The sequence below is a fragment of the Apodemus sylvaticus genome, chromosome X, assembly GCF_947179515.1.
Source record: "Apodemus sylvaticus chromosome X, mApoSyl1.1, whole genome shotgun sequence".
NCBI lineage: Eukaryota > Metazoa > Chordata > Mammalia > Rodentia > Muridae > Apodemus > Apodemus sylvaticus.
The window spans coordinates 149,244,109-149,269,767 of record NC_067495.1 but is presented as its reverse complement, the minus strand read 5'-3'; the positions used below and the strand labels follow the sequence as shown (position 1 = coordinate 149,269,767).

Sequence of the window (25,659 nt, the reverse complement as noted above, 5' to 3'; positions counted from 1 at the left end):
GAGCAGGCCACAGGTTTCCAGCCACCAGGGAAGGATCCAGCCTCCTCTCAGTCAAGCTTTCTCAACAGGAACCCAGGAGGCCCAAGCCAGAACAGTACCACCCTCTGAGCAAGGACCTCAGTCCCTGCTAGCCGGGCAGCTTCTTGCTCCTCAGGTGTTTGGGCACCCGCCATCCCTACCCCCATCCCTACCCCAGTGCAGTGCTCTGGCCTTTCTGAGTCCCAGACAGTCCTGCAGAGAGCCTATCCCCTTTTGTGGGCTCTTCCTGCTAGAGGTCTCCTATGTGGGCTCTGTCACCACCACCACCACTCCCTGCCTTTTATTCCCCACATTCTACTATGACACAAAGGTGTGAATCTATTGCTTTTTCTCCAGTGTGTATTTCAGTACAGATCACAAGCAACGGTAATTCCAGGGTTTCTCTGTGTAGTCCTGGCTGTCCTGGTACACACAGCTGGCCTCAATCTCAGAAATCCACCTGTCTCTGCCTCCCACGTACAGGGATTAAAGGCATGCACTACCACTGTCCAGCACAACGATAATTCTAAAATATATATAAGACATTTCTTTTGTATCCTAAAACATTCTTGTAAGCTTTGGGGAATCAGCTTAAATCTACCTCTCTTGGGTCAATCAACAGCCTGTTTCTGCATCTGCCTATTTCACTTAGTCCTGAGGATGAGATTGTACCCAATTTCTCTGGTCTTGGGACTTCCCTCCCTCAACTACCAGGACCTTGGGTCTTTACGTTTCAAATGTTCACCTAACAAAAAATTCTCCCTAAACTCCTTACCTTTATCTTTTGCCCCTAATATATATCTGTTCCAAGATCCTCCCAGCTTTAGGTGTTCTAAGATATCCAAGACAGTTCCAAAGCAGCTAGCCCCAAGTGGTCCAGCCTAAGACTGCTTCAGCTAGGCCTGCACTTTCTGAGTCCCAGACAGTCCTGCAGAGAGCCTGGACACTGAGGGAAACAGTTGGACTTGGCCAACATACCAACTTTCTTGGGTCCTCAAAGATGTCAATGCCTTCAGGCAGCAGGAAGCAGTCTAAAGAGCACAGCATCTCCATTCCTGCCTCACCATCACCCCTTCCTTTTTCCTGACCTTTTATAATAAACAAAGGGGAGGAATGTTAGAAAGCAGGCACTCTCCCAGCCTACCCTTCAGGGCTTCAGTGCCTGCAGATACCAACCAGGTGTAGGTGCTTTTCCAGGTGTTACAAGTTGCATATTTTCCCTATGTAACACACATACTGTGGAGGGATGAATATGCTTGGCCCAGGGAGTGAGTGATACTATTAGGAGGTGTGGCCTTGGAGGAGGTGTGGCCTTGTTGGAGGAATTCAATCACTGGGGAGGTGGGCTTTGAGGCTCCTTTGGTCAAGTTCTACCCAATGAGGAGGTTACTACTGTTCTGGATGCCTTTGGATCAAGCTGTAGAACTCTTGGCTCCTCCAGCACTATGTCTGCCATGCTCTCTGTCATGATAGACTGAATCTCTGAACCTGTAAGCCAGCCCCCATTAAATGTATTTTAGTGTCATCTGTGTCCTAACTTGTTCCTTCTCAGTCTTTCCCATGGTAGCAAATATCACATTCCTTTACCACGAGGCTTAGGCACAAAACTCTGGGTTATCTTTTGAATCCTCACAACTTGCCAGTTGTGAGCAATCCAGTCACCATCTTACATCTTCATTGTCAAACTCCTCTGCAAGTGACCACTCTCTCTAGATTGATTTGTGAATGAGAACTCCTAGAAAGAATCTGATTGGCTGTTTAGAACAGTAATGATGTGAAGAGGCTGGAATAGTGAAGTCCAAAAGCCTAATTACAATTATCTTGGGTTACCTTTGACCTACTAAACAGCAATTCCCTGCTTCTTCTCATCCTCTCACTAAAAGGCAAAGACCTCACATCTTAACAAATAAAAACCCTTCTGGAATCTAGCAAGTTAACCAACCAATCAAATGCTAAGTGTGTACTTAAACATTGTTTCCACCAATGTTGTTAAAGTATCTTGATTTATAGAAATCTTTGTTGTGAGAAAAATAAATGAGTACCTCAACTACAGATGGTTTTATGTTTTATTAATGTAGCAATTCAGCTTACAAAAGTAAAACCAAAACCAAAACAAAACCCTAACTATAGGTAAGATTTCCCCTCAATTGGAGAAATTTATCATCTTAAATTGGTTTATTTTAAGCACGTAATTAAAAGCCATAGGTTTTATATATATAATCAGAAATGGGCATTAAAATTAAAATGTAAAATGATCTGTAACAAAATGATAAAATTGTTCATTCATAATAGTAAGATATAAAACTTTTATGTAAGGCCAATGGTGACAATAAAGTGAATTTAAATTATTAAACACTTTAGAGGTTCTATCAAAGTTACACATGCTTTCTGAGATAGTTGACTATATTCATCTCTTCCTCTGACTTACCACTTCATTCTTGTCTCCTAACAATGGGATTCTATATCAAAGGGGAGGACAGTAGCCTGTATTAAGATATTAAAATTGCCCATGTATAAAGGTCACTTTCACTTGGAATCCTAGACCCACAGTTACCTGTTGTATTTTTCTTTTAACAGTCATGATTAAGATTGTACTGAAATATTTTTATTATACAGCCCAGTTCTACAATTCCTTTCAAATTCCATACTAAAGCCACACATCTCAGTTTGATTTGAGTTGAATTCCATAAAGCTTAGGGGACTGCCTTAGACTGCTAAGTGTTAGGTATCAAAGAAATCCAGGATAAATTGCTGAGATACCTATAACATAGCGAGCAAACATGGCAGCCAGGCTCTCCTAGTACCTGTTATAGAGTTCTGGTTCTTAGAAATTCATAGCTCCAGCCCTTATGTAAAACCTCTCCAAGACCTGCCCTTCTCTTCCTCTCTTGAACCCTACCTGTCCTCCCCCTTTGATGGTTTAGTTCAGTCTAGACCCTTCCAGATGCCCCTGGCTGTTCTCTCCCTCATATCTGCAATAAACCCTTCTCTGCAACTATACCTAGGAGCAGTCATGTCCTCATTTTTCATTCATCTGGTTGTGAAACCATGGGAGTAGCATATATGAATTCCTTTCCAAGAGACCCAGCCTCTCTGAACTAAGCTGCTGATTTGACTTTCCTAAGGTAGAGATCATTTGTTTCTCATCTCTAAGATGATTTTATTTTCTATTCTTAAAATTCTTCTATCTCTACAAGTTCTTTGCTTTCTACTCTCAAAAAAAAAAAAAAACTCTTAAGACGATTCTGTAGAAATCTCAGGATCTGTAAGTTCATTAGGTATGGTTAAAAATCTGTAACAAAATTCAGCTTTAAAGGTAGTGTCTCTCTGGCTCCTGCGGTTTGCTGCACGTCCCGCACACTCATCATGCATCTCTTGGTCTCTTTGGCTGCTGGAGCCTCCTCCTATATCCTCCTGGGATGCCTATCACTTGGGTACCTCTCTATCTCTCTGACCTGTTATGCCCATGTGGGCATCTCCTTACTAAAGATGCCCCTTATTTTTCCCCCAAAAGCCTCTCCTAGTCCACCTCTTCAGCAGTTTTCTCTACTACCTTCTCTGTCCCTCTTCTTCTACTGGATAAATGTCACCCCGGTATTGCCTGCTTTGTCTATTACTACAAAAGTCACACTGGTGTGCTAGGATGCTACTCTTGTCCTACTGGGCCCCTGTCTTGTAATTTTATGAGGTCCGATTTGTCAAAACTTGCTCTTAGAGCATACGCTATTTGTGAATTGATATATTTCTTTCTGACAGCTCTCTCATTCTGCTTGTGGGACACCCTGGATTGAAATTCTTTTTTCTTTTCTTTTTTTTGGGGGGGGGGGGGTTTGGTTTTTTTTTTTTTTTTTTTTTTTTTTTTTTTTTTTTTTTTTTTTTTTTTTTGGTTTTTTGAGTCAGGGTTTCTCTGTGTAGTCCTGGCTGTCCTGGAACTCACTCTGTAGACCAGGCTAGCCTCAAACTCAGAAATCCGCCTGCCTCTCCCTCCCAAGTGTTGGGATTACAGGTGTGCGCCACCACGCCCGGCTCTGGATTGAAATTCTTGCACCATGATAGTTACCCTTTCTTTGCCTCCTTTCCCGCAGAGCTACCTGCTCTATCTCTCTTTATGCCCTCCTGGGTCTTGTATGGCACTTCCTCTCTTCTTCAGACTCAGAGATTTTATTAAAACCTTGCTGTCTTACAAGAAACAGCTTGGCCTCAGTGCAGATCAATCAATGGCCAAAGATTGGCACATTAGATTTTCCAACAACTTCTGCCACTGTACAAATGAACCTAAAATCTTTTGTTGTTGTTGTTGTTGTTGTTGTTTTCTTTTTGGGTTTTTTTGGATTTTTTTTTGGGGGGGGGGTTGGTTTTTTCCGAGACAGGGTTTCTCTGTGTAGCCCTGACTGTCCTGGAACTCACTCTGTAGACCAGGCTGGCCTCGAACTCAGAAATCCGCCTGTCTCTGCCTCCCAGAGTGCTGGGATTACAGGCGTGCACCACCACCGCCCGGCTTTGAACCTAAGTTCTTATGTCTAAACTTGTTCTGCTCTATACTCTCAAAGGTCTCTCATCTCTAAAGTTTATTTTATTTTCTATTCTTAAAATTCTTCTATCTCTACAAGTTCTTTGCTTTCTACTCTCAAAAAAAAAAAAAAACCTCTTATGACGCTTCTGTAGAAATCTCAGGATTTGTAAGTTTATTAGGTATGATTAAAAAATCTGTAACAAAATTTACCTTTAAAGTTATAATTAAAGGCTTATAGTGAAAACCTATACATTGGTATCTTAATTTGCTACAACTTACACTTGTTTAAAAAAATAGACCTACACCCACATATAAGTGAACATTAGCCATAAAGCACAAGATAACCACTCTATAACCCACAGACCCAGAGATGCCAAATAACAAGGAAGACCCAAGGGAGGATGTGTGAATCTCACTCAGAAGGGGAAATAAAGCAGACATTGGAAGTGGATGGAGGGAGGGAACTAGATAGGAGAGGGGGTGGCGAGGTGAATGAGGCAGGAGGATTAGGTATGGGGAGAAGTGGGGCAGAAGAGGGCAGGGAAAAAGAAAGAAAATCAATTGGGGAGGTTCATCTTAGGGATGAGCCAGAGACCTGTGATGGAGGAGGTTCCTGGGAGTCTATGGGGGTGACTCCTAGCAGAGAGTCCTAACAGCTGGGGATACAGAAAACTGAGGTAGCTACTGGGTAAGAAAATGATGCTGATTGTTACCAACAGATCTACTTGGATAAGGATCCTGCATGCTATACTATGAATACCACATGTATGTGCACTGGTACAACCAAGAACATTCCAATTGGACTTAAGGCCAGCTTCATGAAAGGGAATTCATATTCCATACTGTAAGCCTGTCAAAGGCAGTGGCTGGGGGTGCATAGGCCCTATTATGGAAAACACTGCTATTGTTTTATTAAATAGACATTTGTTCATGCCTACAGACTATGCTGCTGTTAACTTTTATCAGGGAAGCTTCTTTTTGCAGTGAGAGATGGTTACTGAAGACTTCTAACTAGTCAAAGTGCTGACTGATATAACTGTTGCTGAGGCATGGTAGCACAGTGCTTAGGTCTAAGTGGGAGAAAATAATCATGCATTTGTACCACAACCTTCCAAGACCCAGGAAACATCAGAAAAAATGGAGTAGAAAAAATGTAGGATTCAGAGGAATGGGTAAAGATTGGGCCCAATAATATTCAACTGTAGTACTCACAGGGCAGCTTGTAGGGTGCATATTACTAGATACAGGAGGCCTCACCCTACCCAACCCCAAGAATATATAAACACCTAATGGTTGCTATGGGGAGGGTACTTTTCATTGGTGATATAGCTGTGTCATAAGTTACACATCCTATAAGTAACCCCAACTTGACTTGAGTGAAAACATTTCTTTTATCTGTGTTTGGTGATGTATATAGGGTGTAAGGATATATGTTCACATGTTGCCTAGGAAATTTTAATCCATTATTCTCTCATTCTTGCCATCCATTAGATGCCCCCCGCCCCCCGCCTCCATTCTGTCATTAGCAATGTGGAACTGTCAACACTCTTCTCTGCAGCTCAAAGTGCCGCTGAGCCTCTGAGAAAGTTTACAGCTGTGAACAGAAATCCAGTCCCCTCTTCACTTGCATACTCTCTGATGTCATCATCAGATCTGTGCTCTTCAGAATACTCATACCTCTTTCTTACCTTAAAACAATATTCATGGCAGCAGATGCCAAGATGTTGAAGGGTAATCTTCGGACAATCTTGGATCTCACGACTACAGTAAGTACAGACCCCTTCAGTTGGTCTAGGAGATGGACACAAGGACAAGGCAGTCAGAACAGTCTCCATACTTCTGCTATGATGCAGCAGATCTTCTAGGTTTACCACTATTCCCAGCTTCCCAATGTGTTCTCTGTTATATAACTAGGAGCATAACCTATGCCAAAGTGGTTTTTCAACTCATCACTATTCTCCTAAACCAGTCTTGACAGCCTCTTCTGCATGCCTGGGACCATGGAGCTCACCCTTTCTTCTAGTTATTATTAAGACCACCCCATCTTTAGTTTGATTTTATAGCCTGTTCAGAACTCATGCTAATGTCCTAGAAGATACTTCTTGATCAGTTGTATTCTCTGTTCCAAAAATCCCTTTATTTTTGAGAATCATCTCTGCTTTCCCTCCCTTTTCTTCCCCCAACAGGAACTGTGGAAGCAGGCTCTATTCTCTGATCCTACAGGCTTAAATTAGGAATTCTATCTTCCAGAGATGTAGACCTGATTCCAACAGAAGCCATGGTGTCACTAGTAACCAGGACCTAGCACTGCTATGGGCACTGATGTTTTAGCCCTATGTGTTGCTTTGAATGAAAATCCTCCCCACAGAAGCATTAGGAGGCCTTGTTGGAGGAGCTATGTCACTTGGGGTGGGCTTTGAGGTCTCAGAAGCTTAAGCCATGCCCACCCAGTATCTCACTCTCTTCCTGCTGCCCGCAGCTCCAGATGTAGAACTCTCAGCTACCTGTCTAGTGCCATGTCTGCCTGTGTGCTGCTGTGATTCCTGCCATGATGACAATGGACTAAACTTCTGAATCATAAGCAAATGTTTGCCTTTATAAAAGTTGCCATGGCCGGGCAGTAGCGGCGTACGCCTGTAATCCCAGCACTCTGGGAGGCAGAGGCAGGTGGATTTCTGAGTTCGAGGCCAGCCTGGTCTACAGAGTGAGCTCCAGAAGAGCCAGGGCTACACAGAGAAACCCTGTCTTGAAAAAAAACAAATCCAAAAAAAAAAAAAAAACCAAAAAAAATTTAAATAAATAAAAGTTGCCATGTCCATATTGTCTCTTCACAGCCGTAGAAACCCTAAGACACCTTGCTATCCTGCTGCTGGCCTATAGCTGACTCTTTGGACTTAAGAATGGCATGAGAATCTTCTTCTCAGTTTCTCAGTGAAACTGAGTGAGATACTTCCCTGTTTCTCCTGTGTTCTATGTGTACACTTGTGCACAAGTGATTGGGGTTGTCCTTGGAGAGAATCCCAGTCCTATAATCAAGCCTAGTGACTAATCAGTAATATAAGATTCTAGTATTGGAACAATGGAGAGACAGAGCACCATGGTATTTGATCTGTCATGCTACTGGAAAATGACATATTTCATTTGCTCCTATATAATTGTAGAATTCTCAGGCATCTCAGCAGTCTACCTTCCATGGTCTATACAAAGCTTGAGTGTATCCTCCAGAGATTCATGTGTTAGACGCTTTGTCCTTATTATAGCAATATGACATGTGGTAAGACTTTTAAGAGTTAGGGCCTAGAAAGAGGTAAGTAAGCCATTGTAGGTGCTTCCTTCTTTGTTTGTACGTTTGTTTTTGAGAGAAGATCTCATTGTGTAGCCCTAGGTGGCCTGAACCTTGCTATGTAATCCAAGTTGGCCTCAAATTTACAGAGATCCACCTGCCTTTGCCTCCTGAGTCCTAGGAATAAAGGCATGTGCCACCTAAGAATAAAGGCATGTAGCACAATACCCAGCCTTGGGCAGTTTTAAAGTAGTATATACAGACTATGAAATTATCTGGTAGCTGGGTGGTGGTGGCACTCGCCTTTAATCCCAGCACTTGGAAGGCAGAGGCAGGTGGATTTCTGAGTTCGAGGCCAGCCTAGTCTACAGAGTGAATTCCAGGACAGCCAGGGCTACACAGAGAAACCCTGTCTCGAAAAAACCAAAAAAAAAAAAAAATATCTGATGACATGACTTACCAAGTGATCTGTGACTGTCCAGAATTCAGTGATCTGGCATAATGGAAGGGACATCTGTCACCCTGTCTATATACAAGCTCCTGTACTTGTTTTTATGTTGGGGTAAAAGGAGCACATGGTTAAGAATTGTTTCATCTTAACTTTCTCCCAGTCTAGCTGTGGCTTCTGAGTCTGAACCACAGTAAGTTAGATCTCATAATAAATGAGAAGGAGAAATATCTATAACCTGTTAGTAACCAGGTCCCAGGATTCATTTGTGGCTCTGCCAGTAACTAACTTCCTGTGATTACTCCTCCTCCCTTTTGTCCTCACTATAACCTGGGTAGAGTCACTCTCTGACGCAGATTCTTTTCTTTCCTATTCTAAGAATTTAAAAGTAACCCTTTTTGAGCTTAGTACAAGGAGACAAGGATGGATCAATTCGCATTCTTCTGCATGCTGACCTCCAGTTGAACCAGCACCATTTGTTGAAAAGGCTATCTTTTTTCCATTGGATGTTTTCAGCCTCTTTGTCGAGGATCAAGTGGCCATAGGTGTGTGGGTTCATTTCTGGATCTTCAATCCTGTTCCATTGACCCTCCTGCCGGTCACTGTACCAATACCATGCAGTTTTTAACACTATTGCTCTGTAGTATTGCTTGAGGTCAGGGATACTGATTCCCCCAGATTTTCTTTTGTTGCTGAGAATAGTTTTAGCTATCCTAGGATTTTTGTTGTTCCAGATGAATTTGATAATTGCTCTTTCTAACTCTGTGAACAATTGAGTTGGGATTTTGATGGGTATTGCATTGAATCTGTATATTGCTTTTGGCAAAATGGCCATTTTAACTATATTGATTCTACCGATCCATGAGCATGGGAGGTTTTCCCATTTTTTGAGGTCTTCTTCCATTTCCTTCTTCAGAGTCTTGAAGTTCTTGTCATACAGATCTTTCACATGTTTGGTAAGAGTCACCCCAAGATACTTTATACTGTTTGTGGCTATTGTGAAGGGGGTCATTTCCCTAATTTCTTTCTCAGCCTGCTTATCCTTTGAGTATAGGAAGGCCACTGATTTGCTTGAGTTGATTTTATAACCTGCCACTTTGCTGAAGTTGTTTATCAGCTGTAGGAGCTCTCTAGTGGAGTTTAAGCTCAAATCCAAATGGATCAAGGACCTCCACATAAAGCCAGACACTCTGAAGCTAATAGAAAAGAAACTGGGGAAGACCCTTGAGGACATCGGTACAGGGAGAAAGTTTCTGAACAGAACACCAATAGCGTATGCTCTAAGAGCAAGAATTGACAAATGGGACCTCATAAAATTACAAAGTTTCTGTAAGGCAAAGGACACCATCAAGAGGACAAATCGGCAACCAACAAATTGGGAAAAGATCTTCACCAATCCTACATCAGATAGAGGGCTAATATCCAATATATATAAAGAACTCAAGAAGTTAGACTCCAGAAAACCAAACAACCCTATTAAAAAATGGGGTACAGAGTTAAACAAAGAATTCTCACCTGAAGAACTTCAGATGGCGGAGAAGCATCTTAAAAAATGCTCCACTTCATTAGTCATTAGGGAAATGCAAATCAAAACAACCCTAAGATTTCATCTTACACCAGTCAGAATGGCTAAGATTAAAAATTCAGGAGACAGCAGGTGTTGGAGAGGGTGTGGAGAAAGAGGAACACTCCTCCACTGCTGGTGGGGTTGCAAATTGGTACAACCACTCTGGAAATCAGTCTGGCGGTTCCTCCGAAAACTGGGCATCTCACTTCCAGAAGATCCTGCTATACCACTCCTGGGCATATACCCAGAAGACTCCCCACCATGTAATAAGGATACATGTTCTACTATGTTCGTAGCAGCCCTATTTATAATTGCCAGATGCTGGAAAGAACCCAGGTATCCCTCAACAGAAGAGTGGATGCAAAAAATGTGGTATATCTACACAATGGAGTACTATTCAGCCATTAGAAACAATGAATTCATGAAATTCTTAGGCAAATGGATGGAGCTAGAGAATATCATACTAAGTGAGGTAACCCAGACTCAAAAGGTGAATCATGGTATGCACTCACTAATAAGTGGATATTAACCTAGAAAACTGGAATACCCAAAGCATAATCTACACATCAAATGAGGTACAAGAAGAAAGGAGGAGTGGCCCCTGGTTCTGGAAAGACTCAGTTAAACAGTATTCAGCAAAACCAGAACGGGGAAGTGGGAAGGGGTGGGTGGGAGGACAGGGGAAGAGAAGGGGGCTTACGGGTCTTTCGGGGAGTGGGGGGGCTAGAAAAGGGGAAATCATTTGAAATGTAAATAAATTATATCGAATAAAAAAAAATTCAGGAGACAGCAGGTGTTGGCGAGGATGTGGAGAAAGAGGAACACTCCTCCACTGCTGGTGGAGTTGCAAATTCGTACAACCACTCTGGAAATCAGTCTGGCGGTTCCTCTGAAAACTGGGCACCTCACTTCCAGAAGATCCTGCTATACCACTCCTGGGCATATACCCAGAGGATTCCCCACCATGTAATAAGGATACATGCTCTATATGTTCGTAGCAGCCCTATTTATAATTGCCAGATGCTGGAAAGAACCCAGGTATCCCTCAACAGAAGAGTGGATGCAAAAAATGTGCTATATATACACAATGGAGTACTATTCAGCCATTAGAAACAATGAATTCATGAAATTCTTAGGCAAATGGATGGAGCTAGAGAATATCATACTAAGTGAGGTAACCCAGACTCAAAAGGTGAATCATGGTATGCACTCACTAATAAGTGGATATTAACCTAGAAAACTGGAATACCCAAAACATAATCCACACATCAAATGAGGTACAAGAAGAAAGGAGGAGTGGCCCCTTGTTCTGGAAAGACTCAGTGAAGCAGTATTCAGCAAAACCAGAACAGGAAAGTGGGAAGGGGTGGGTGGGAGGACAGGGGGAGAGAAGGGGGCTTACGGGACTTTCGGGGAGTGGGGGGCTAGAAAAGGGGAAATCATTTGAAATGTAAATAAAAAATTATATCGAATAAAAAAAATAAAAGAAAGAAAAAAAAGTAACCCTTTTTTTTTCTTTTAAGGCCATTCTATTATTGCTGATATCTAGTGATCGGTTCCACAGGCCACTGTGCATTCTTAGTTCTGTCTTCTTGATAATAAAACAAACGAACAAACAAACAAACAAAAACATTTTTTTCTCTACACACCAATCTCTTGTGTAGTTGTTTCTTTCTGCATCTATTCAGATGTGCAAGTTAGTCAAAGGAATCATTAGATTCTAATCTGAAGAGTCTACCTTGCTCACAAGAGCTTCCCTAGGCTCTCTTTCAGATCCTATTCTTCATCTTGGTTTAGAGGCTTCAGTTGCCATAAATGTGACATCCTAATTGGAGTAGTACAACCTTATTCAGTGTCCTATATGATAGAACTGCAAACAGATCAAAAGCTTCAAAGTAGCAGAGAGAGACCCATGTGGAGATCTGCCTTAGTGTTCTCTCACCTACATAACTGAAGACCTCTGTCAAGAAAGCAGACATACCTCTCAGAAGGAGTGCCTTCATATGTGTTTTTCTTTGCCAGATCCAATGAGTCCTCAATGCTTCTGGCACTGCAAGAAGTATATTGGAGAAGAGAGCACAACATGAGCCACATCATTATCATAGCCATACACAGAAGACACTTTACTCATTAACCACAATTAGAGACATGACTACACTGACAGTCATCACCATTATGATCAGAAATGGCATTTGGTACAACAGGAACTTATACTAAGGAGGCACATTTTTCTTGGTGAAGAGTTCTTTCATGGTGAATAAAGAAGACACCTTCTGGTAAGATTCTTGAGATTTATGTACCAGTGGGACCCTCAGTTCCTTTGACCAGCAGAAAAAAATGTAGAGTCTTACTACATATGGATATGTATTGGTTATTATGGGAACATTCAGGAGCCTATACACTGAAGAAATCAGAAACTAGATACACTGCCTACTTTTATATCAACTTGACACAATCAGGAGTCATTTTAGAGATGGGAACACTTGAGGGAAATGCCTCTAGAAGATCAGCCTATAAAAAAGGCTGTAGGGTAGTTTCTTAATTAGTGATTGACATGGGAAGGCCCAGCTTATTTTGAGTGGGGCCACTCCTGGCCTGGTTGTCTTAGCTTGTATAAGAAAGTAGGCTGAACAAGCAAAAAGAGCAAGCCAGAGAGCAGAACCCCTGCACAGTCTCTGCATCAGCTCCTGCTTCCAGTTTCCTGCCCTGTTTGGGTGCCTGATTTCCTTAGATGGTGGACTATGATGTGGAAGCCCTTTCCTCCCCAAGTGGTTTGGGGCCATGGTGTTTAATCTCCACAGTAGCCACCCTAACCAAGACAGAAATTAGTACCAGGAGGGGACAGCTGTGTCAGACCTGACCACGTTGTTTAGGGGAGGGTTGTGGACATGAGAAATTTGGCTAGAAAAAAATCCATTGAGCTTCCTAAGTTTGGTGAGCTGTTCTGTGGTAGCTTGGAAGCTAAGAAGGCTGAGAACAATGCAGAGGAATGAGGCCTGGCTTGTGAGGTGCCAGAGAGTAGTCTCAGAGTCACTTAAGGACTTTATGGAGGCCTTGTATGTTTTCATTAAGAATCTGAGCTACTGGTTATCTGGACAGACTGATGGACTATGATTAACAGGAAACAATCAGCACTAAAATGAAACCTTTCCTACACTGGGATAATGGATGCTTGGTTTAGTGGAACTGATAATTCAGTGAGGATCACCAGCATCATTGAGGTAAAACGCTCTGGGAAGTATGTCCTCAGCCTTAGCACTCTGAAGCTCTGTTCCAGAGGTGGCAGAGGCACCACCTTGTCCTGGCAGCAGAACTTGGTAGTCACCCAGGTAGCACTGGATTTGATGGCATAGAGTGGTAAGTCTGAAAGGCAGTGGGGGCTTGGCACCATGTGGCAGGACTGGGGACCCTGAAGAGAGGCTGAGAGATGCTATTATTGGTGAAAGTCCAATAATAGTCCAGTTGCAGCCAAGAGACGCAATTTGCCGTAACAGCAATATGTATGTGTGTCAGTTGTGCTGGCTAGTTTTATATCAACTTGACACAAGCTAGAGTGTGAGTGGGTGGAAAGTTTAAAAAGACTTGGAAGTAACTTCCTGCATGGCATCAGAAAGCAAACAGACAAGGGGTCCAGTGGGGCAACCTAGCATGAAAGAACATGGGGGCTAGATTTTTCTCTCCACCTAACTAGAAAGAAAATATGAAAATCCACAAATCATGCTTTAGTAGGCACTTGCAGTATGCGTCACTCACTGGATGATTACCCAGTAAGTACTATCCACTAAGTCCTGCTTGAAGTAGCAGGATGTAGGAATGAAGGCAGCTCAGATCTGTTCTTACCTGTCACAGTGTGAAAACATTGACTTCCCAGAAGATGATTCACTAGTATTCATGTACTCCTTCACGAAGAGAATCCCTTTGCTGTAGAAGGAGCACAGCAGAATAGGGTGTGTACTAGAAGATTCTAGGGAACTGGGCCTGGTCCACAGAGGAGGGTCAGTGCCCCCAGCCCAGTGTGAAGGAAATGCAGAAGCTCATGTGAAGGCCTAGGGTAGATTGTGCTAGTGGACTCCATAAGCCATGCGGCATGGGAAGCTGCAGACAGATGGCAGGATGCTGATGCCATTGTACATGTGGACTAGTTCTTTCCACTCAGTGCCTTCCCTTCAGTAGTCACCCACTACACTTCACACTCCATTATCAGTTGGGTTCCAGGGGCCTACAAGTAACCTGAATCTATGCTTTAGAATGCCTCTGCAAGCTTTGGAAACAAGGTCTGCTTCAGGTCAGTTCAGTTCCATTTCCATTTCAGTTCAGTTCCATTTCCAGTTCCATTTCAGTTCCCTCATTTCCATGTTCCAGTCCCCTGGCCTAATCAGTAGAGAACTTACACATACTGCTCACTCAGCAGACTCCCTAGAACAGCATCCCTTTTTGTAGGCTAAAGGTATTCAACAGTATAGGAAAAGCAGTGAAAGAGAGGGGTGGGGTGATCAGCCTGGCCTCCCTGGCTTTCATACTGATGGCTAAGCCTGCCACTGGTTGTATCTGCTAGCTTTGTATGCTCCACTTCACTTTCTTGTTGAGATGAGAAGGAAAGCATGTTCCAGGCCCATGTCCAGGACTGCCAATAGGCTTGGGGAATGTAAAATGTATACTTGAGGGAGTAAGGACTATACTAAATCTGCCCATTTGCTACTGGGATGCTAGGAATTGGAGAAGATATCACAGAGAAAGCAACAGAGATAGAAAGTGGCATCCTTTACTTGCAAGGAGATTATAGGGAACCCCCATGATTAAGGACACCAAGACTTGCTAGATGGCCCTTCTTACATAGCTGAGCTGGAGTCCACCTCATGCGAGGCACCAGGAACACACAATTGAGGCTGTTCAGAGGTGTCAGAGACAGTAACAGTGACCATGCAGCTTGAAGGGCTCATCTGCCTGAAAGAAATGAAGAAAAGAGTAGGCATGTCTCTACTTCTTGATTCAAATACATCTTCATGGCCTAACCCCAAAGTTTGCCATTTTAAGACCTTTAAAAGCATGCCAGTGTTTTGGGAACAGTGGGTGCAAATCCCTTATTATTGCTCTTGAATGTTTCCCAGAGATCAGTGAATGGAACTCCTCTATACAGAGGAGAAAATCCAAGTTCGATGTGGGGAGGGGACACAAGGTGAGACGTCCATTTTCCAATTTCTACTCTGAATTCTGGACTTCAGGCTAAGGCATTGGTGTTGGTAACTTGCCCATCAGATTACTGGGAGTGGGGCAACCAGGGTGGAGGAACAGGGAAAAACAGTCTAGTTTGCTAGTTAGGAAACCAGACAAAACAATCCTTTTGTAGGATTAAGTTCCTCACCCTATATCAAACTCTGGAGAACTGCAGACCATGAGAGGAGAGTAGATAGGCTCAGGGATTAATGAAGAGGCAGGTCAGATGTACCTCATTCTGAAAGATACCAGTCACCTTGGCTGCAACACATGGCCCTGATCCTGGATGCTGGGCCCCCAGGTAGCTCACAAGAACAAAGACTGGAGTTTGGATCTCCAGAATATACATAAAAATCTAGGTAATATGGCAGCCACCTATAATCCCAACACAATCCCAATCCCTGGGGAAAGGTGGCTATCTTAGTAGCAGAAATTACCAAGCTCCAGATTCAGCAAGAGACCTGGCCTCAATAAAAAGATGCCAATTTTGACCTACATATATGCACCCATACCCACCATGTATGTAACATTCATAAATGTACACATACCACACATATACCCACCCAAAACATTAATAAGGTAGAGAACGATAAAAAATACTCGATCCTATCCTCTGGCCTCCACATACTCATGCACATACATGGGTAAGCATGCCTCATTCAGATCACAGACACAGACACAGACACACACACACACACACACACACACACACAGAGAGAGAGAGAGAGAGAGAGAGAGAGAGAGAGAGAGAGAGAGAGAGAGAGAGAGGATGAGAGAGAAAGAGAGACAGGGACAGAGAGAGAGACAGAGAGAGACAGAGAACAGCAGTACTGAAGAGATAAAATTAAAAAAAAAAACAGGCCTGCAATGTAGGTAGCAAGAGGCCTCCAGAATTCTTCATACCCAGTGGCCCAGTGGTAAGGAAACATTCATAAGATGGATCCTGTGGTTGACAGGAATGGACTAAGGTGAACAGGTGAACAGAAAGTGGGCTTTTCTAGCTTAGGGAGAGGAGATCATTGAGAAGGCTTATTACAAACAGAAAAACAGTATTCACTGTCTGCTGATGAACAGTGCAGGCTCTGGGCTCTGACTGTATTCCCTCATTCCTGCTAAGACTCTTGGAACTGATATATGGAAAGGCAGAGGTGAGAACAAGACAGTGGGTCAAAATCAGGTCTGGGGGCAGAAGAATAGCCAGGAAGCCCAAGAAATAAGGAGTGCTGAAGTGAAAACTTACAGGTTCTTTAGAAAGTCAGTTATTTTGGAAGGTGTTTTCTTGGGGCAAAGATGTGAAGGAACATTTTTTAAACAGATGCAGGTGAAAGAGTAAGACAGACTCATAAGGGAATGTTTAGCTGAAGCAGACATAAGAGAAAGGATTCTTTGTTAACCATATATATGTATTAGTCTGTCTTATATTGTGTACTTGAGCTATATTTGTTGAGACTCTATAGAAAGAAACAAACTTTTGGTGGTGTGTTAGGGGTTTTTGTCACTTTTGTGGATTGAGCTGATTGACAAATGGATGTCAACTGAGACAGACACCTGTGCAAGATTCGCGCAGGCCATGTGATGTTTAGAGGGCATATAAAAAGGACTTGACAGTGACAGAGGCTGAGTTTGGCTTGTTTATACAACTAGTTGTATAACATTTGTTGGTCTCAAGTCTTTGTTGATTTTTATTTTGTTGAGAGAGACATAGTTGACAAGTTTTCCTGGCATCTCTTCGGGTATCTCTTGTTGACTCAAGCCAAGATTGAGGCCTAGCTGTCTCTATTCATTTGTGTTTGTTATTTCAACTCTATTGAATTAAACTGTTGGTGTATTTATAAAGTGTTTGTGAATGGATTGAGCTATTAACCTATGAATTAAATTGTTTATTTTTAGACAATATAGATGAGAGTTGTTTTAAAGAAGTTTTAAAAGTAGATCTATTTTTTTTCAAATATAATCCCAGTCTCTAGTGGATTTTATTTATAAATAAGAATTGACAGACAGACTATTTTAGAATGGAGAACAATCATACTATACTTTGGATAAATACTATATAAGCAACCTTGGTGTGGACAGGCCCTGCTTTTCTGAGGCTAGGAATCAGAAAGCTCATACTGTGGAAGGCCTGAAGTGCTCACAGAAAAGTAGAAGGGGGAAAAATTATTTCCTACTGCTTTACACCTTGGTCTTTTGGACTCTCACAGAAAACTTATGACCCTTGTTTCCTGAAACTACAGCTGTCAGCCTATTTCAGCCACCACACACTCCTAGGTCAGCACCACAGAGGTGAATTATTGACTCACTGGTCCCTTCTCTGGCCATCCTGGTGGTAGTTGGACACTGAAAGAAGTCATCCAACTGGCAGCTTTAGTTATGGCAATAATCTCATTCAAACAAGGCTCTACCTTTCTCAAGACCTTACAACCCCAGTCATAGGGTTGTAAAACACCCCATATCTCTAACTCCAACCCACATTGGTTTTCCTGCTCCCAACTGGTTGCTGGATAACATGGTGCTCTTGTTCAAATAGAACTGATGCTATGATTCCTAGAGACCACATGCACTCAAACGCTTGTTTAGTCTGCTTCTTGCTGCTTTTTAGCTTCTCATATCTGTGAAGAGAAATAGGCTTGTACTGTAAGTGCATATGTTTGTCCTGGGTTGTGGCCCGATAGCTGTGCCAGGGGCAGTAAGAGGGCAGTGCAGGCCCTTACTTGTTGGTACAGTCTTCTACTTTGATCTGCTGCTCGGGTCCACTGGGGCTACTCTGTGCCTCTAGGATGCTGAGATCTGAAAGTTGTTGAAAAGCCACAGTTGGGTCACCTTGTCCATCTTGTAGGGTGCCAGGTACCTTCTGTAAGGCCTTGATGATCTTGGGGGCTGCATTTTTCTCCTCAAAAGCATCTGGAGAACTGAAAAAGAATGGATATTGTATACCATATGCAGAGAAGAGCAGAGGCCTGACTCTTGCTGATCTCTGGAATCTGAATGTTACTTCCCAAGGGCATTGGGGGAACCATCTCAAGAGGCAAGCATCCCCCCAATTCCCAGAAAGCAAGTAGTTTTGAAAAGGGTCCTAAGTTAAACCACCAAGAAATGAAGGAGATAAAGAAAATAAGAGAGTTGGGGTCAGGAGGTCTTGCATAAGCTTATGGCTTATACCAATCATGTTCCTGGTTTAGAGAGTTACATTCCTTCCTAGTACACCAGGCCCTCAGGAAAAGCCTCCAATATATCCATACACTGGCTTCCAGGCTGTTCTTGTATGCTCCCCTCACTTGTCATCTATAAACTGGCAACCCTCAGCCCTCTAGTCAGTGATCAGATAGGTCTTAACAACTACAGCCTACTGGGTTTGTCACCTGGATCTCCTACAGGCCCTTCAAAGTCAACATGGTCCAATGGCCTTAACATTGTCACATCTGTCCAGCAGCTCCTCTAACTTCCTCATCCTCAGCTAGTTCCTTTCAGTATCCAGCCTGTCACCCAAAACAGAAATCTGGACACATCCCTGGGTACCACTTTTCCCTCACCAATACCTTTAATTAAAGTCAGCAACCCTTGCAGCCTTATCAGATCACTCTTAGCCTGAGCCACAGATTCTGTACAGGCCTCCTACCTTGTGCTGCTGTGCACTTCCCTGGCCTTGCAGTCCTGCAACTCCTCTTAACTCCTCTCCTATTTAAAAAGCATTGCTGGTCCCCTGGCTCCTCAGGGTATAGTTTGCAGTCACCAGCTCAGGAACAAGTGACTGCTTAAGTTTTCTTTCAGGGCTTCCTGGCAAGGGCACCAGTTAGCTTTTCTTTCCTGCAGTCACTCTGAGTCTACACTCACTGTGGTGGTTTATATATGTTCTGCCCATGGAATGGCACTATAAGAGGTGTAGCCTTATAGAAGTAGGTGTGTCACTGTGGGCTTTAAAACCCTCATCCTAGCTGCCTGGAAGTAAGTATTCTACTAGCAGCCTTCAGATGAAGATGTAGAACTCTCAGCTCCTCCTGCACCATGTCTCCCTGGATGCTGCCATGTTCCCACCTTGATGATAATGGACTGAACCTCTGAACCTGCAAGCCAGCCCCAGTTAAATGTTGTCCTTATAAGAGTTGCCTTGGCCATGGTGTCTGTTCACAGCAGTAAAACCCCAACTAAGACACTTACCATATACCTCCCTGTGACAGGTCTCTGGTTTCCTCAATCTGTAATGCCTTCATTAGCATATCTATTGGGGGAATCCTCCTTAGTCTTCAAATCTAACTTCAACCTCACTCCCCCAGACACCACAGGACTGATTACTTTCTCCTGCATCTGTAGGCTGTTCTTGTAAAAAATGTATTTAAAAAATTTTGTTGTGTCTCTTATTGTAACTGGTACATGGTGTTACATAAGGACAATTTAAAACAAACATTTTGTATAATGAACACATTTCTCCCATATACTTTGACTCTCATTTCACACACACCTCCAACTATTTCCCTTTGTTCCCCTAGACATTTCCATTTCTATTTTTATGTCACTTTTAGTTACAGTCACAATATCCATCATTCATGTACAGAGATGCACACAAACTAACAATCTTCACTCTTTCTTTTTTTTTGCTTTCTCAAGCATGGTCCTTCCTCATCCTTTTCATTCTGGAAAGCAGTCAACACTGCCTGAGGACCAGGGTATCAACATTCTGAGCACATTCAGAGAACCCAGGCAGTGGCCTGGAGTAAGAAAAGCAGTTCCCACCTATGTTGTGACCCTGGCAGAAACCTTGGACCTGGCAGGAGACCCGTGTAAGACCTTACCTGCTGACACAAGCATCATGTTTGATGAGCTGATTGGGTGCGCTGGGGCTGCTCTGCAGGTCTGGGGTGCTGGGATCTGCAGAATGTTGAGCAGCTATAAGTAGGTCTCCTTGGTCACATCTTGCATCAGCAGGCATCTCTTGCCAGGCCTCGATGGTCTTGGGGGCCACATTTGTCTTACAATCAGCTGAGGGGCTGAGAAGAACAAGTATCATATAGGAAGAGGTCCAAGGCACTGGCTCTTGCTGTCCCACTGTACTGTGTCATAAAGAGCTCAAGCTATATCTGAAGCTATCAAGGAGGGTACGTCTTCCTCAGTTTGCCTGCAATGTACTCTCAAAGGTGGGGATCACAAGAAAGACAGTAGATGCTGTTGCACTCCTCTATTGTTACCACTTCTGGATCTTTGTTCCACCAGTTTAGAACTTCCCTGTAGTGCTCTGGGAACTACTAAGCAAAGGACCCAGTAAGAACCTATTATCAATGTACCATTCCTGGAACTCCCTTATGGCCATAGCAGGGAGGCTCTAAGCTGGCAGAACAAAGAGAATGCATGATGGCCACGCTTTTCAGGGACTAGGTTGTAAAAATAATTGAAGTTTTCAGCCTCAGGCAAGTGGAAACTAAAACTCCTCTGCAGTGAAAAGAAACCAATTGTCAACTCCAGCTCTACCAGGAAGAAGTAGTGCTCAGTAAACAGAGGCAAAATTCTCCAGAAAGAGCCGCTTGGATGTGGGGCATTATAGGGAAATCTTAGGCCTTGAAGCAGAGTAACTGCAGTTTCAGGAGTTGTAACCTTTTATAGGTCATGAAAAAAATATTGGTCAAACACTCACAGGATGCCTTTCTGTACAATATAACATCCTGAAGGGGAGTATCTTAGTTTCCTGCCACTTGGCCTCAGCTACTGCTAAACTGGAGTGGGGGAGAGAGGGGATGTGAGATTTGTTGTATTCTCTGAAGCCTTTACAGACTCTGGTAGCTTAAGGCAGCCCCTGCTAATTTTTGACCTAACTACATACTGCACAGAAGGTAGTGCTACTTTCTACACAGTGTAATCTGCTGCCTGACCACACTTGCCAGCAATGAGAACATGTCTAAAGCTCACCTTCTTGTGTCAAATACAAACTGGAAAAAACTCTGACTTGCAACACAACAAAGAGGAAAGCAATCTACGTCTTAGATTTAATATGTGATAACAAAATTTCAAAGGAAAAAGGCAAGACTTTGTTTTATCTAGTGTGTTATCAAATGACGGAATAAACAAACAAACAAACAACAACAACAACAACAACAACAACAAAAAACCGGCAGCGGGGACTTTATCTATCTTGAAGGTTTTATAAAGGTAGCATTTGATAATATTTTGTACACCCCCCCAGTGTCCTACATGCTTTACATTTATAAACTAATTTAACTTTTTAAACTGTCTGCGGTAAAAACTATTTCCATTATTGTTCATGTAAGAGCTGAATAATATGCCAAAGGTCCCATAAAGTTACCTTGGTCTTAAATTCAAGCTCAAGAATCCCGGCGTTTAGTCCACTATGCACAATCAAATTGGGTAAACCCCCTACAGCTTCTGACAGTTAACTTTGTCACCTGGGTCTGTCCTCAAGTCCCTCAATCACTGTTATCAAATGGAAAGGGGACTGTGAATTCACAACCGAGGGGGAGGTCAGTTGTGGGTAGAGGGCCAGATAGTTCTTGAGGTCCAGCTGAGTATCGCAGTATTCACTACAGACTGTCCTTAGGTTTCTTCATTCCTAAAGTAGGCTGCTGTAGCCAACCTCCCTCTGAGATTGCTACTGGGGGATGGGTAATGGGAGCTTACTGGCGCAACAGGAACCATTTGTGATCTTCCAGCGCCATCTCGCGGCTGGAGCTAGCACTGCCTCAGGAGGAGCCCCTTAGAAGCCGATCTCTCTAGAGCAGCCATTTTGTACTCTCTTTTCATAGCGGGCACCTCAGCTTGAGCTAGAGGCTGCAGGAAATGGCCGCGCGAGTAGGCGTATTATTAACTTGGCGCCAGCTTGCTTACTCATGCGCATGCACGCGCGCGCGCGCCTGCCGGCAGCGAACCAAATCAGCATGCGCAACTGAAATCTGCTGCAGTCGCAGGCGCATGCGTTCTGTATTCTCTGTATTCGTGATGCCGGTCTGCCGCACTCTTCAGTGAGTGTGTGTTCCCTCTAAATGAACGTGCTAGAGGAAGGTTTGTTAACTTTAATATTAACGGTTTTGGCTGGATAATAATAATACTGTGTGTGTTAAGAATATGACACTATTATCACGAGTTATAGGTCCTTTAGCAGCATTCATGATTTTTAGCCTTTGGAAGCCGCCTTCAGTTGTAGCAACCAAAAAAAAAAAAAAAAAATCTTCCGTTACTACTGTATGATGCAGGAGGGTAGGGGTGGGCAGGACAAACCTCTGATTAAGAAATGCCATCTCCAGTGTATAGTGAAGAAGAGAGGAAAAGTGGAATGCTTACGGAAAATGCTGGAGACATACCCTCGGAAAATTAACAAAAAAAAAAAATCTAAAGTGTTTTGTTAATACTTTCCCAGGCGAGGGGCTGGAAAGATGGTTCAGCAGTTAAGAGCACTGTATAGAAATCTTAAGCACTCTATAGAAATCTTAAGTTTTATTCCAAGCACCCACATAAGCTAGAAACAGTCTCTAACTCTAGTCTCTGAGGAATCATTGTCCTCTAGTGGCCACCACTGACGTGGCAAATGGGTGGTGTGCAAACATACATGTGCAGGCAAAACACTCATATACAAAATTTAAATGGGAAAAAAACAATCCAAACACAGCCAGTTATTAAACAGTGTCATCAGAAATGTTTGCATTGATTTTTCAAACTGGTAAATAGAGGAATGTTACTGTCTGGACCTGGGCTCTGCAGTTGGGAAGATTTAGATTTTATTCCCAGTTGCTCATCACACATGTGGACCCAAGTTTTCTCCTCTATCAAATTGCACAATCAGAAGTCTCTCTTGGCTTGGAGAATGATAACACCAGATCAAGTACATCTGAAAGGTGACATTAGGCTTCAAACACATTTCATCAACTAGCTTGCTGAAGTTTTTCTGAAGGTTTTTCTCTTTGACACTGTTCATTAGGACTCAGCTGTCACAGGTATGGTTTTGGATAAGTTACTTAACCTTTCTGTTTGTTTCCCCATTTACCCATCTCACAGGGTTATTGAGGCAGCTGTAAAGTACATAAAGACAACATACTATAACTATCATCAGCTAATGCTTTCACTTGGTGCTATTCATTAGTAAAATTTAAAAGAAAAAAAAGGTGCATACCAAGGCTTGTAGCTTATAGATCCAATTTCTACCCCACCTCCCAGCATATGATCTAATGTAAAAAGGCGACTGTAGTGTGATGTTAAAATTCAAATACCTATTCACCTTTAAGTCCACAAACCACAGCAGTTCTTCTTTGGATTAAAACCTCATTGGTAAAGTTTCATTTTATGAAACAAGGCCCTGATCCATAAGTCTCCAGCTTCTCTGTGCTTTGGAACATGTTAAGTCCCAGGTCCTGATACGAAACCCTGTCTCACAAAACAAGATGTATAATGCCTAAGGAATGACACTAGATATTGATCTCTGGTCTTAAAACTCATACACACACATGTGCACATAATACACATACATGCATACACATGTACACCCATATATGTATATGTATATGTATAATCAAACTAGTATAAGCTAACTGTGACAGACTGCACTAAATCCTACAAATCTAGAAAGATACATCATTTTATTTTGCAAATGAGTTTGAAGTTTAGCTTCACTGTAAAACAAATGGATTTGTTTTATGAAGGTGTATAAACAGGAAGCATGATTCCAATGAATAGTCAAAGAGAAAGCCACACAGCACTCTGAAATGGTACAAGAGAAAGAAAAGGCTGGATAGGGAGTCCCCACTGCCATGCAGAACTATGGGAGCTAGAGACATAGGTTTGGACTTAATTTCAAGGAAGTAGAGAGCTATTGGGAAGTTGAAAGAGGGGGATAAACACATCGTAGTTTATTTTGGAAAGATCATTCTGATACCTGCACAGATAGCAAGAAGGTACATTAGTGGCAACTCAAAGAACTGAATCTCTGCCCTAATGGTCTTTCCTAGATCTCTTAGAACAGATTACAGAGGTGGGGCCTACTGGGGAAGGCAGAATTTGTAAGAAGGCAGTGATTCCTCTATTAGGTCATTCGTTAGTTTTTTCTGCCTTCCCCACACATTCATTGTACCCAAGGCCAATCCTTGCTGAGCGATGGGCCTATAGGTATGAGTTAGGGACTTGTAATTTCCTCTGCAAGAATTTGAGAGTCAATGATGGACATGCAGAAGTAAAACATCCACAGGCAAAGAATGTGGTGTTGGTGATGGTGGTGGGAAGCACTAGCATCTCACCCTCCTCTTTCTCTGCACCAATGTCTGTTTCAGCACTTTGATCAGGCTGCAACTTTGTGTAATTTAGATGACTTGGGAGCCAATCTAAGCCCCAGTGAACTCTAGGCAAACATTTCTGTTCAGATTTAATGGCTTACAAACAAGAATAGGAACAAAAAGTGAAAACTCAGAGGGAGGTAGCCACATTGATGGTTAATGATCACTAGAGCAAGACACAAGGAATTTTGGGCTGCTAGTAACCCAGAGAGGGAAGACAAAACCTTACCCATTCATCCAATCTCTCCTTCCCTCATTCCCAGGGGTCACTCCACTCTGGGGAGGGGTGTCTAGGGCTCCCACATGACAACATAGTGGGGGCCCAAGGACTTGTCTGGAGCTGGTGCACCTCTAGGGAAATATTATAGTTCTGCTCTCTATAGACCCACCTCCTCTCTCTTGCTCTACTTCTTCCTCTGCAGATATGCAGCAACAGTATAGTGCTGGTCTGTATGTCAGCTGCTAACATTGGACCCAGGCTCCCAGAAACCCTTAGGCTGAGTGCACAAGGATTTTTGGGAAGACCTGCAGAGGTAAGAAATGTCTTTACTCCTCCACTCACACTCTGATGGAGGTAGTCACCTCATCCTTAAATGCCAGCTGCCTGGAAAGAGCTGAAAATGTGCTAATGGTGAACTGACCAACTCACAAATCCTCATTATTAGTCACTGGTGTTGACTCGGGGCCAGACTCTGTTCTTCCAACTTTTCACACATTAATTCTCCACATCAACTTCAATATTGTTATCCATGCCCATTTTCCAGATGAGCCACCTGATGCTCAGAAGGCCTGAGCGGTATGTTCCAAGTTTCACAAGTAACAAGAAATGGAACTCAGCTTTCTTCTGAGTTCTTGTCCTAACCCCTCAGTCAATCCTGAGATCATCAGGAACCCTGTGTTACCAAGTCCAGAAGTCAGTTTCAGCATTATTTTGGGTCACCAGTGGGTCTCTCCCTCAGACTTACCACCTCTCTTCCCTCAATCCTGTGATACCTCTGTTTCTGTGGCCACAAGTTTCTGGTCTCCTTTTATCTTTTCCCCCTTGTCTGTCCTTGAAATGTTCATGCTCCAGTGTTCTTCCCAGTCTGCATAACCTGCTAGTTTACTCACTGTTCCTTCATACTGTCAACTTAATGTCCCCAGGAAGATGTGTGGAAGACAGCATGGGGAGTGGGACAGAGAGAAGATTGATGACAGAGCTGGCCTGACTTCTGCCTGCCCACTCCAAGGAAAGGGGCCCCTTGATGGATGTGGCCTCCTCATTCATTCTGATTCCAAGCACAGGGTGCTGTGGCATTGTGAACTGTGGAGGCAGATCTAAGGACACCACCCACTTCCCAATGCCTTCTCCTATAA

General features: G+C 43.0%; 1 protein-coding gene and 1 long non-coding RNA gene across 3 annotated transcripts in view; one reads left to right on the top strand and one right to left on the bottom strand.

Annotated features, from left to right (window-relative positions):
* Positions 1 to 25,659, bottom strand: part of Znf185 (zinc finger protein 185 with LIM domain) — a 47,958-nt gene that overhangs the window by 5,554 nt on the left and 16,745 nt on the right. For both annotated transcript variants that reach the window (XM_052171590.1, XM_052171591.1), the window contains exons 13-18: positions 19,831 to 20,025; positions 17,755 to 17,952; positions 14,663 to 14,773; positions 13,670 to 13,750; positions 11,811 to 11,879; positions 6,220 to 6,322 (exon numbers count right to left, since the gene is read on the bottom strand). In XM_052171590.1, coding sequence (XP_052027550.1) covers positions 6,220 to 6,322; positions 11,811 to 11,879; positions 13,670 to 13,750; positions 14,663 to 14,773; positions 17,755 to 17,952; positions 19,831 to 20,025 — 757 coding nt within the window. The remainder of the gene's footprint in view (positions 1 to 6,219; positions 6,323 to 11,810; positions 11,880 to 13,669; positions 13,751 to 14,662; positions 14,774 to 17,754; positions 17,953 to 19,830; positions 20,026 to 25,659) is intronic.
* LOC127675490 (uncharacterized) lies at positions 21,963 to 25,625 on the top strand. Its single transcript, XR_007975482.1, has 3 exons — positions 21,963 to 22,045; positions 24,726 to 24,836; positions 25,447 to 25,625. It is a non-coding gene; the product is annotated as an uncharacterized LOC127675490 (long non-coding RNA).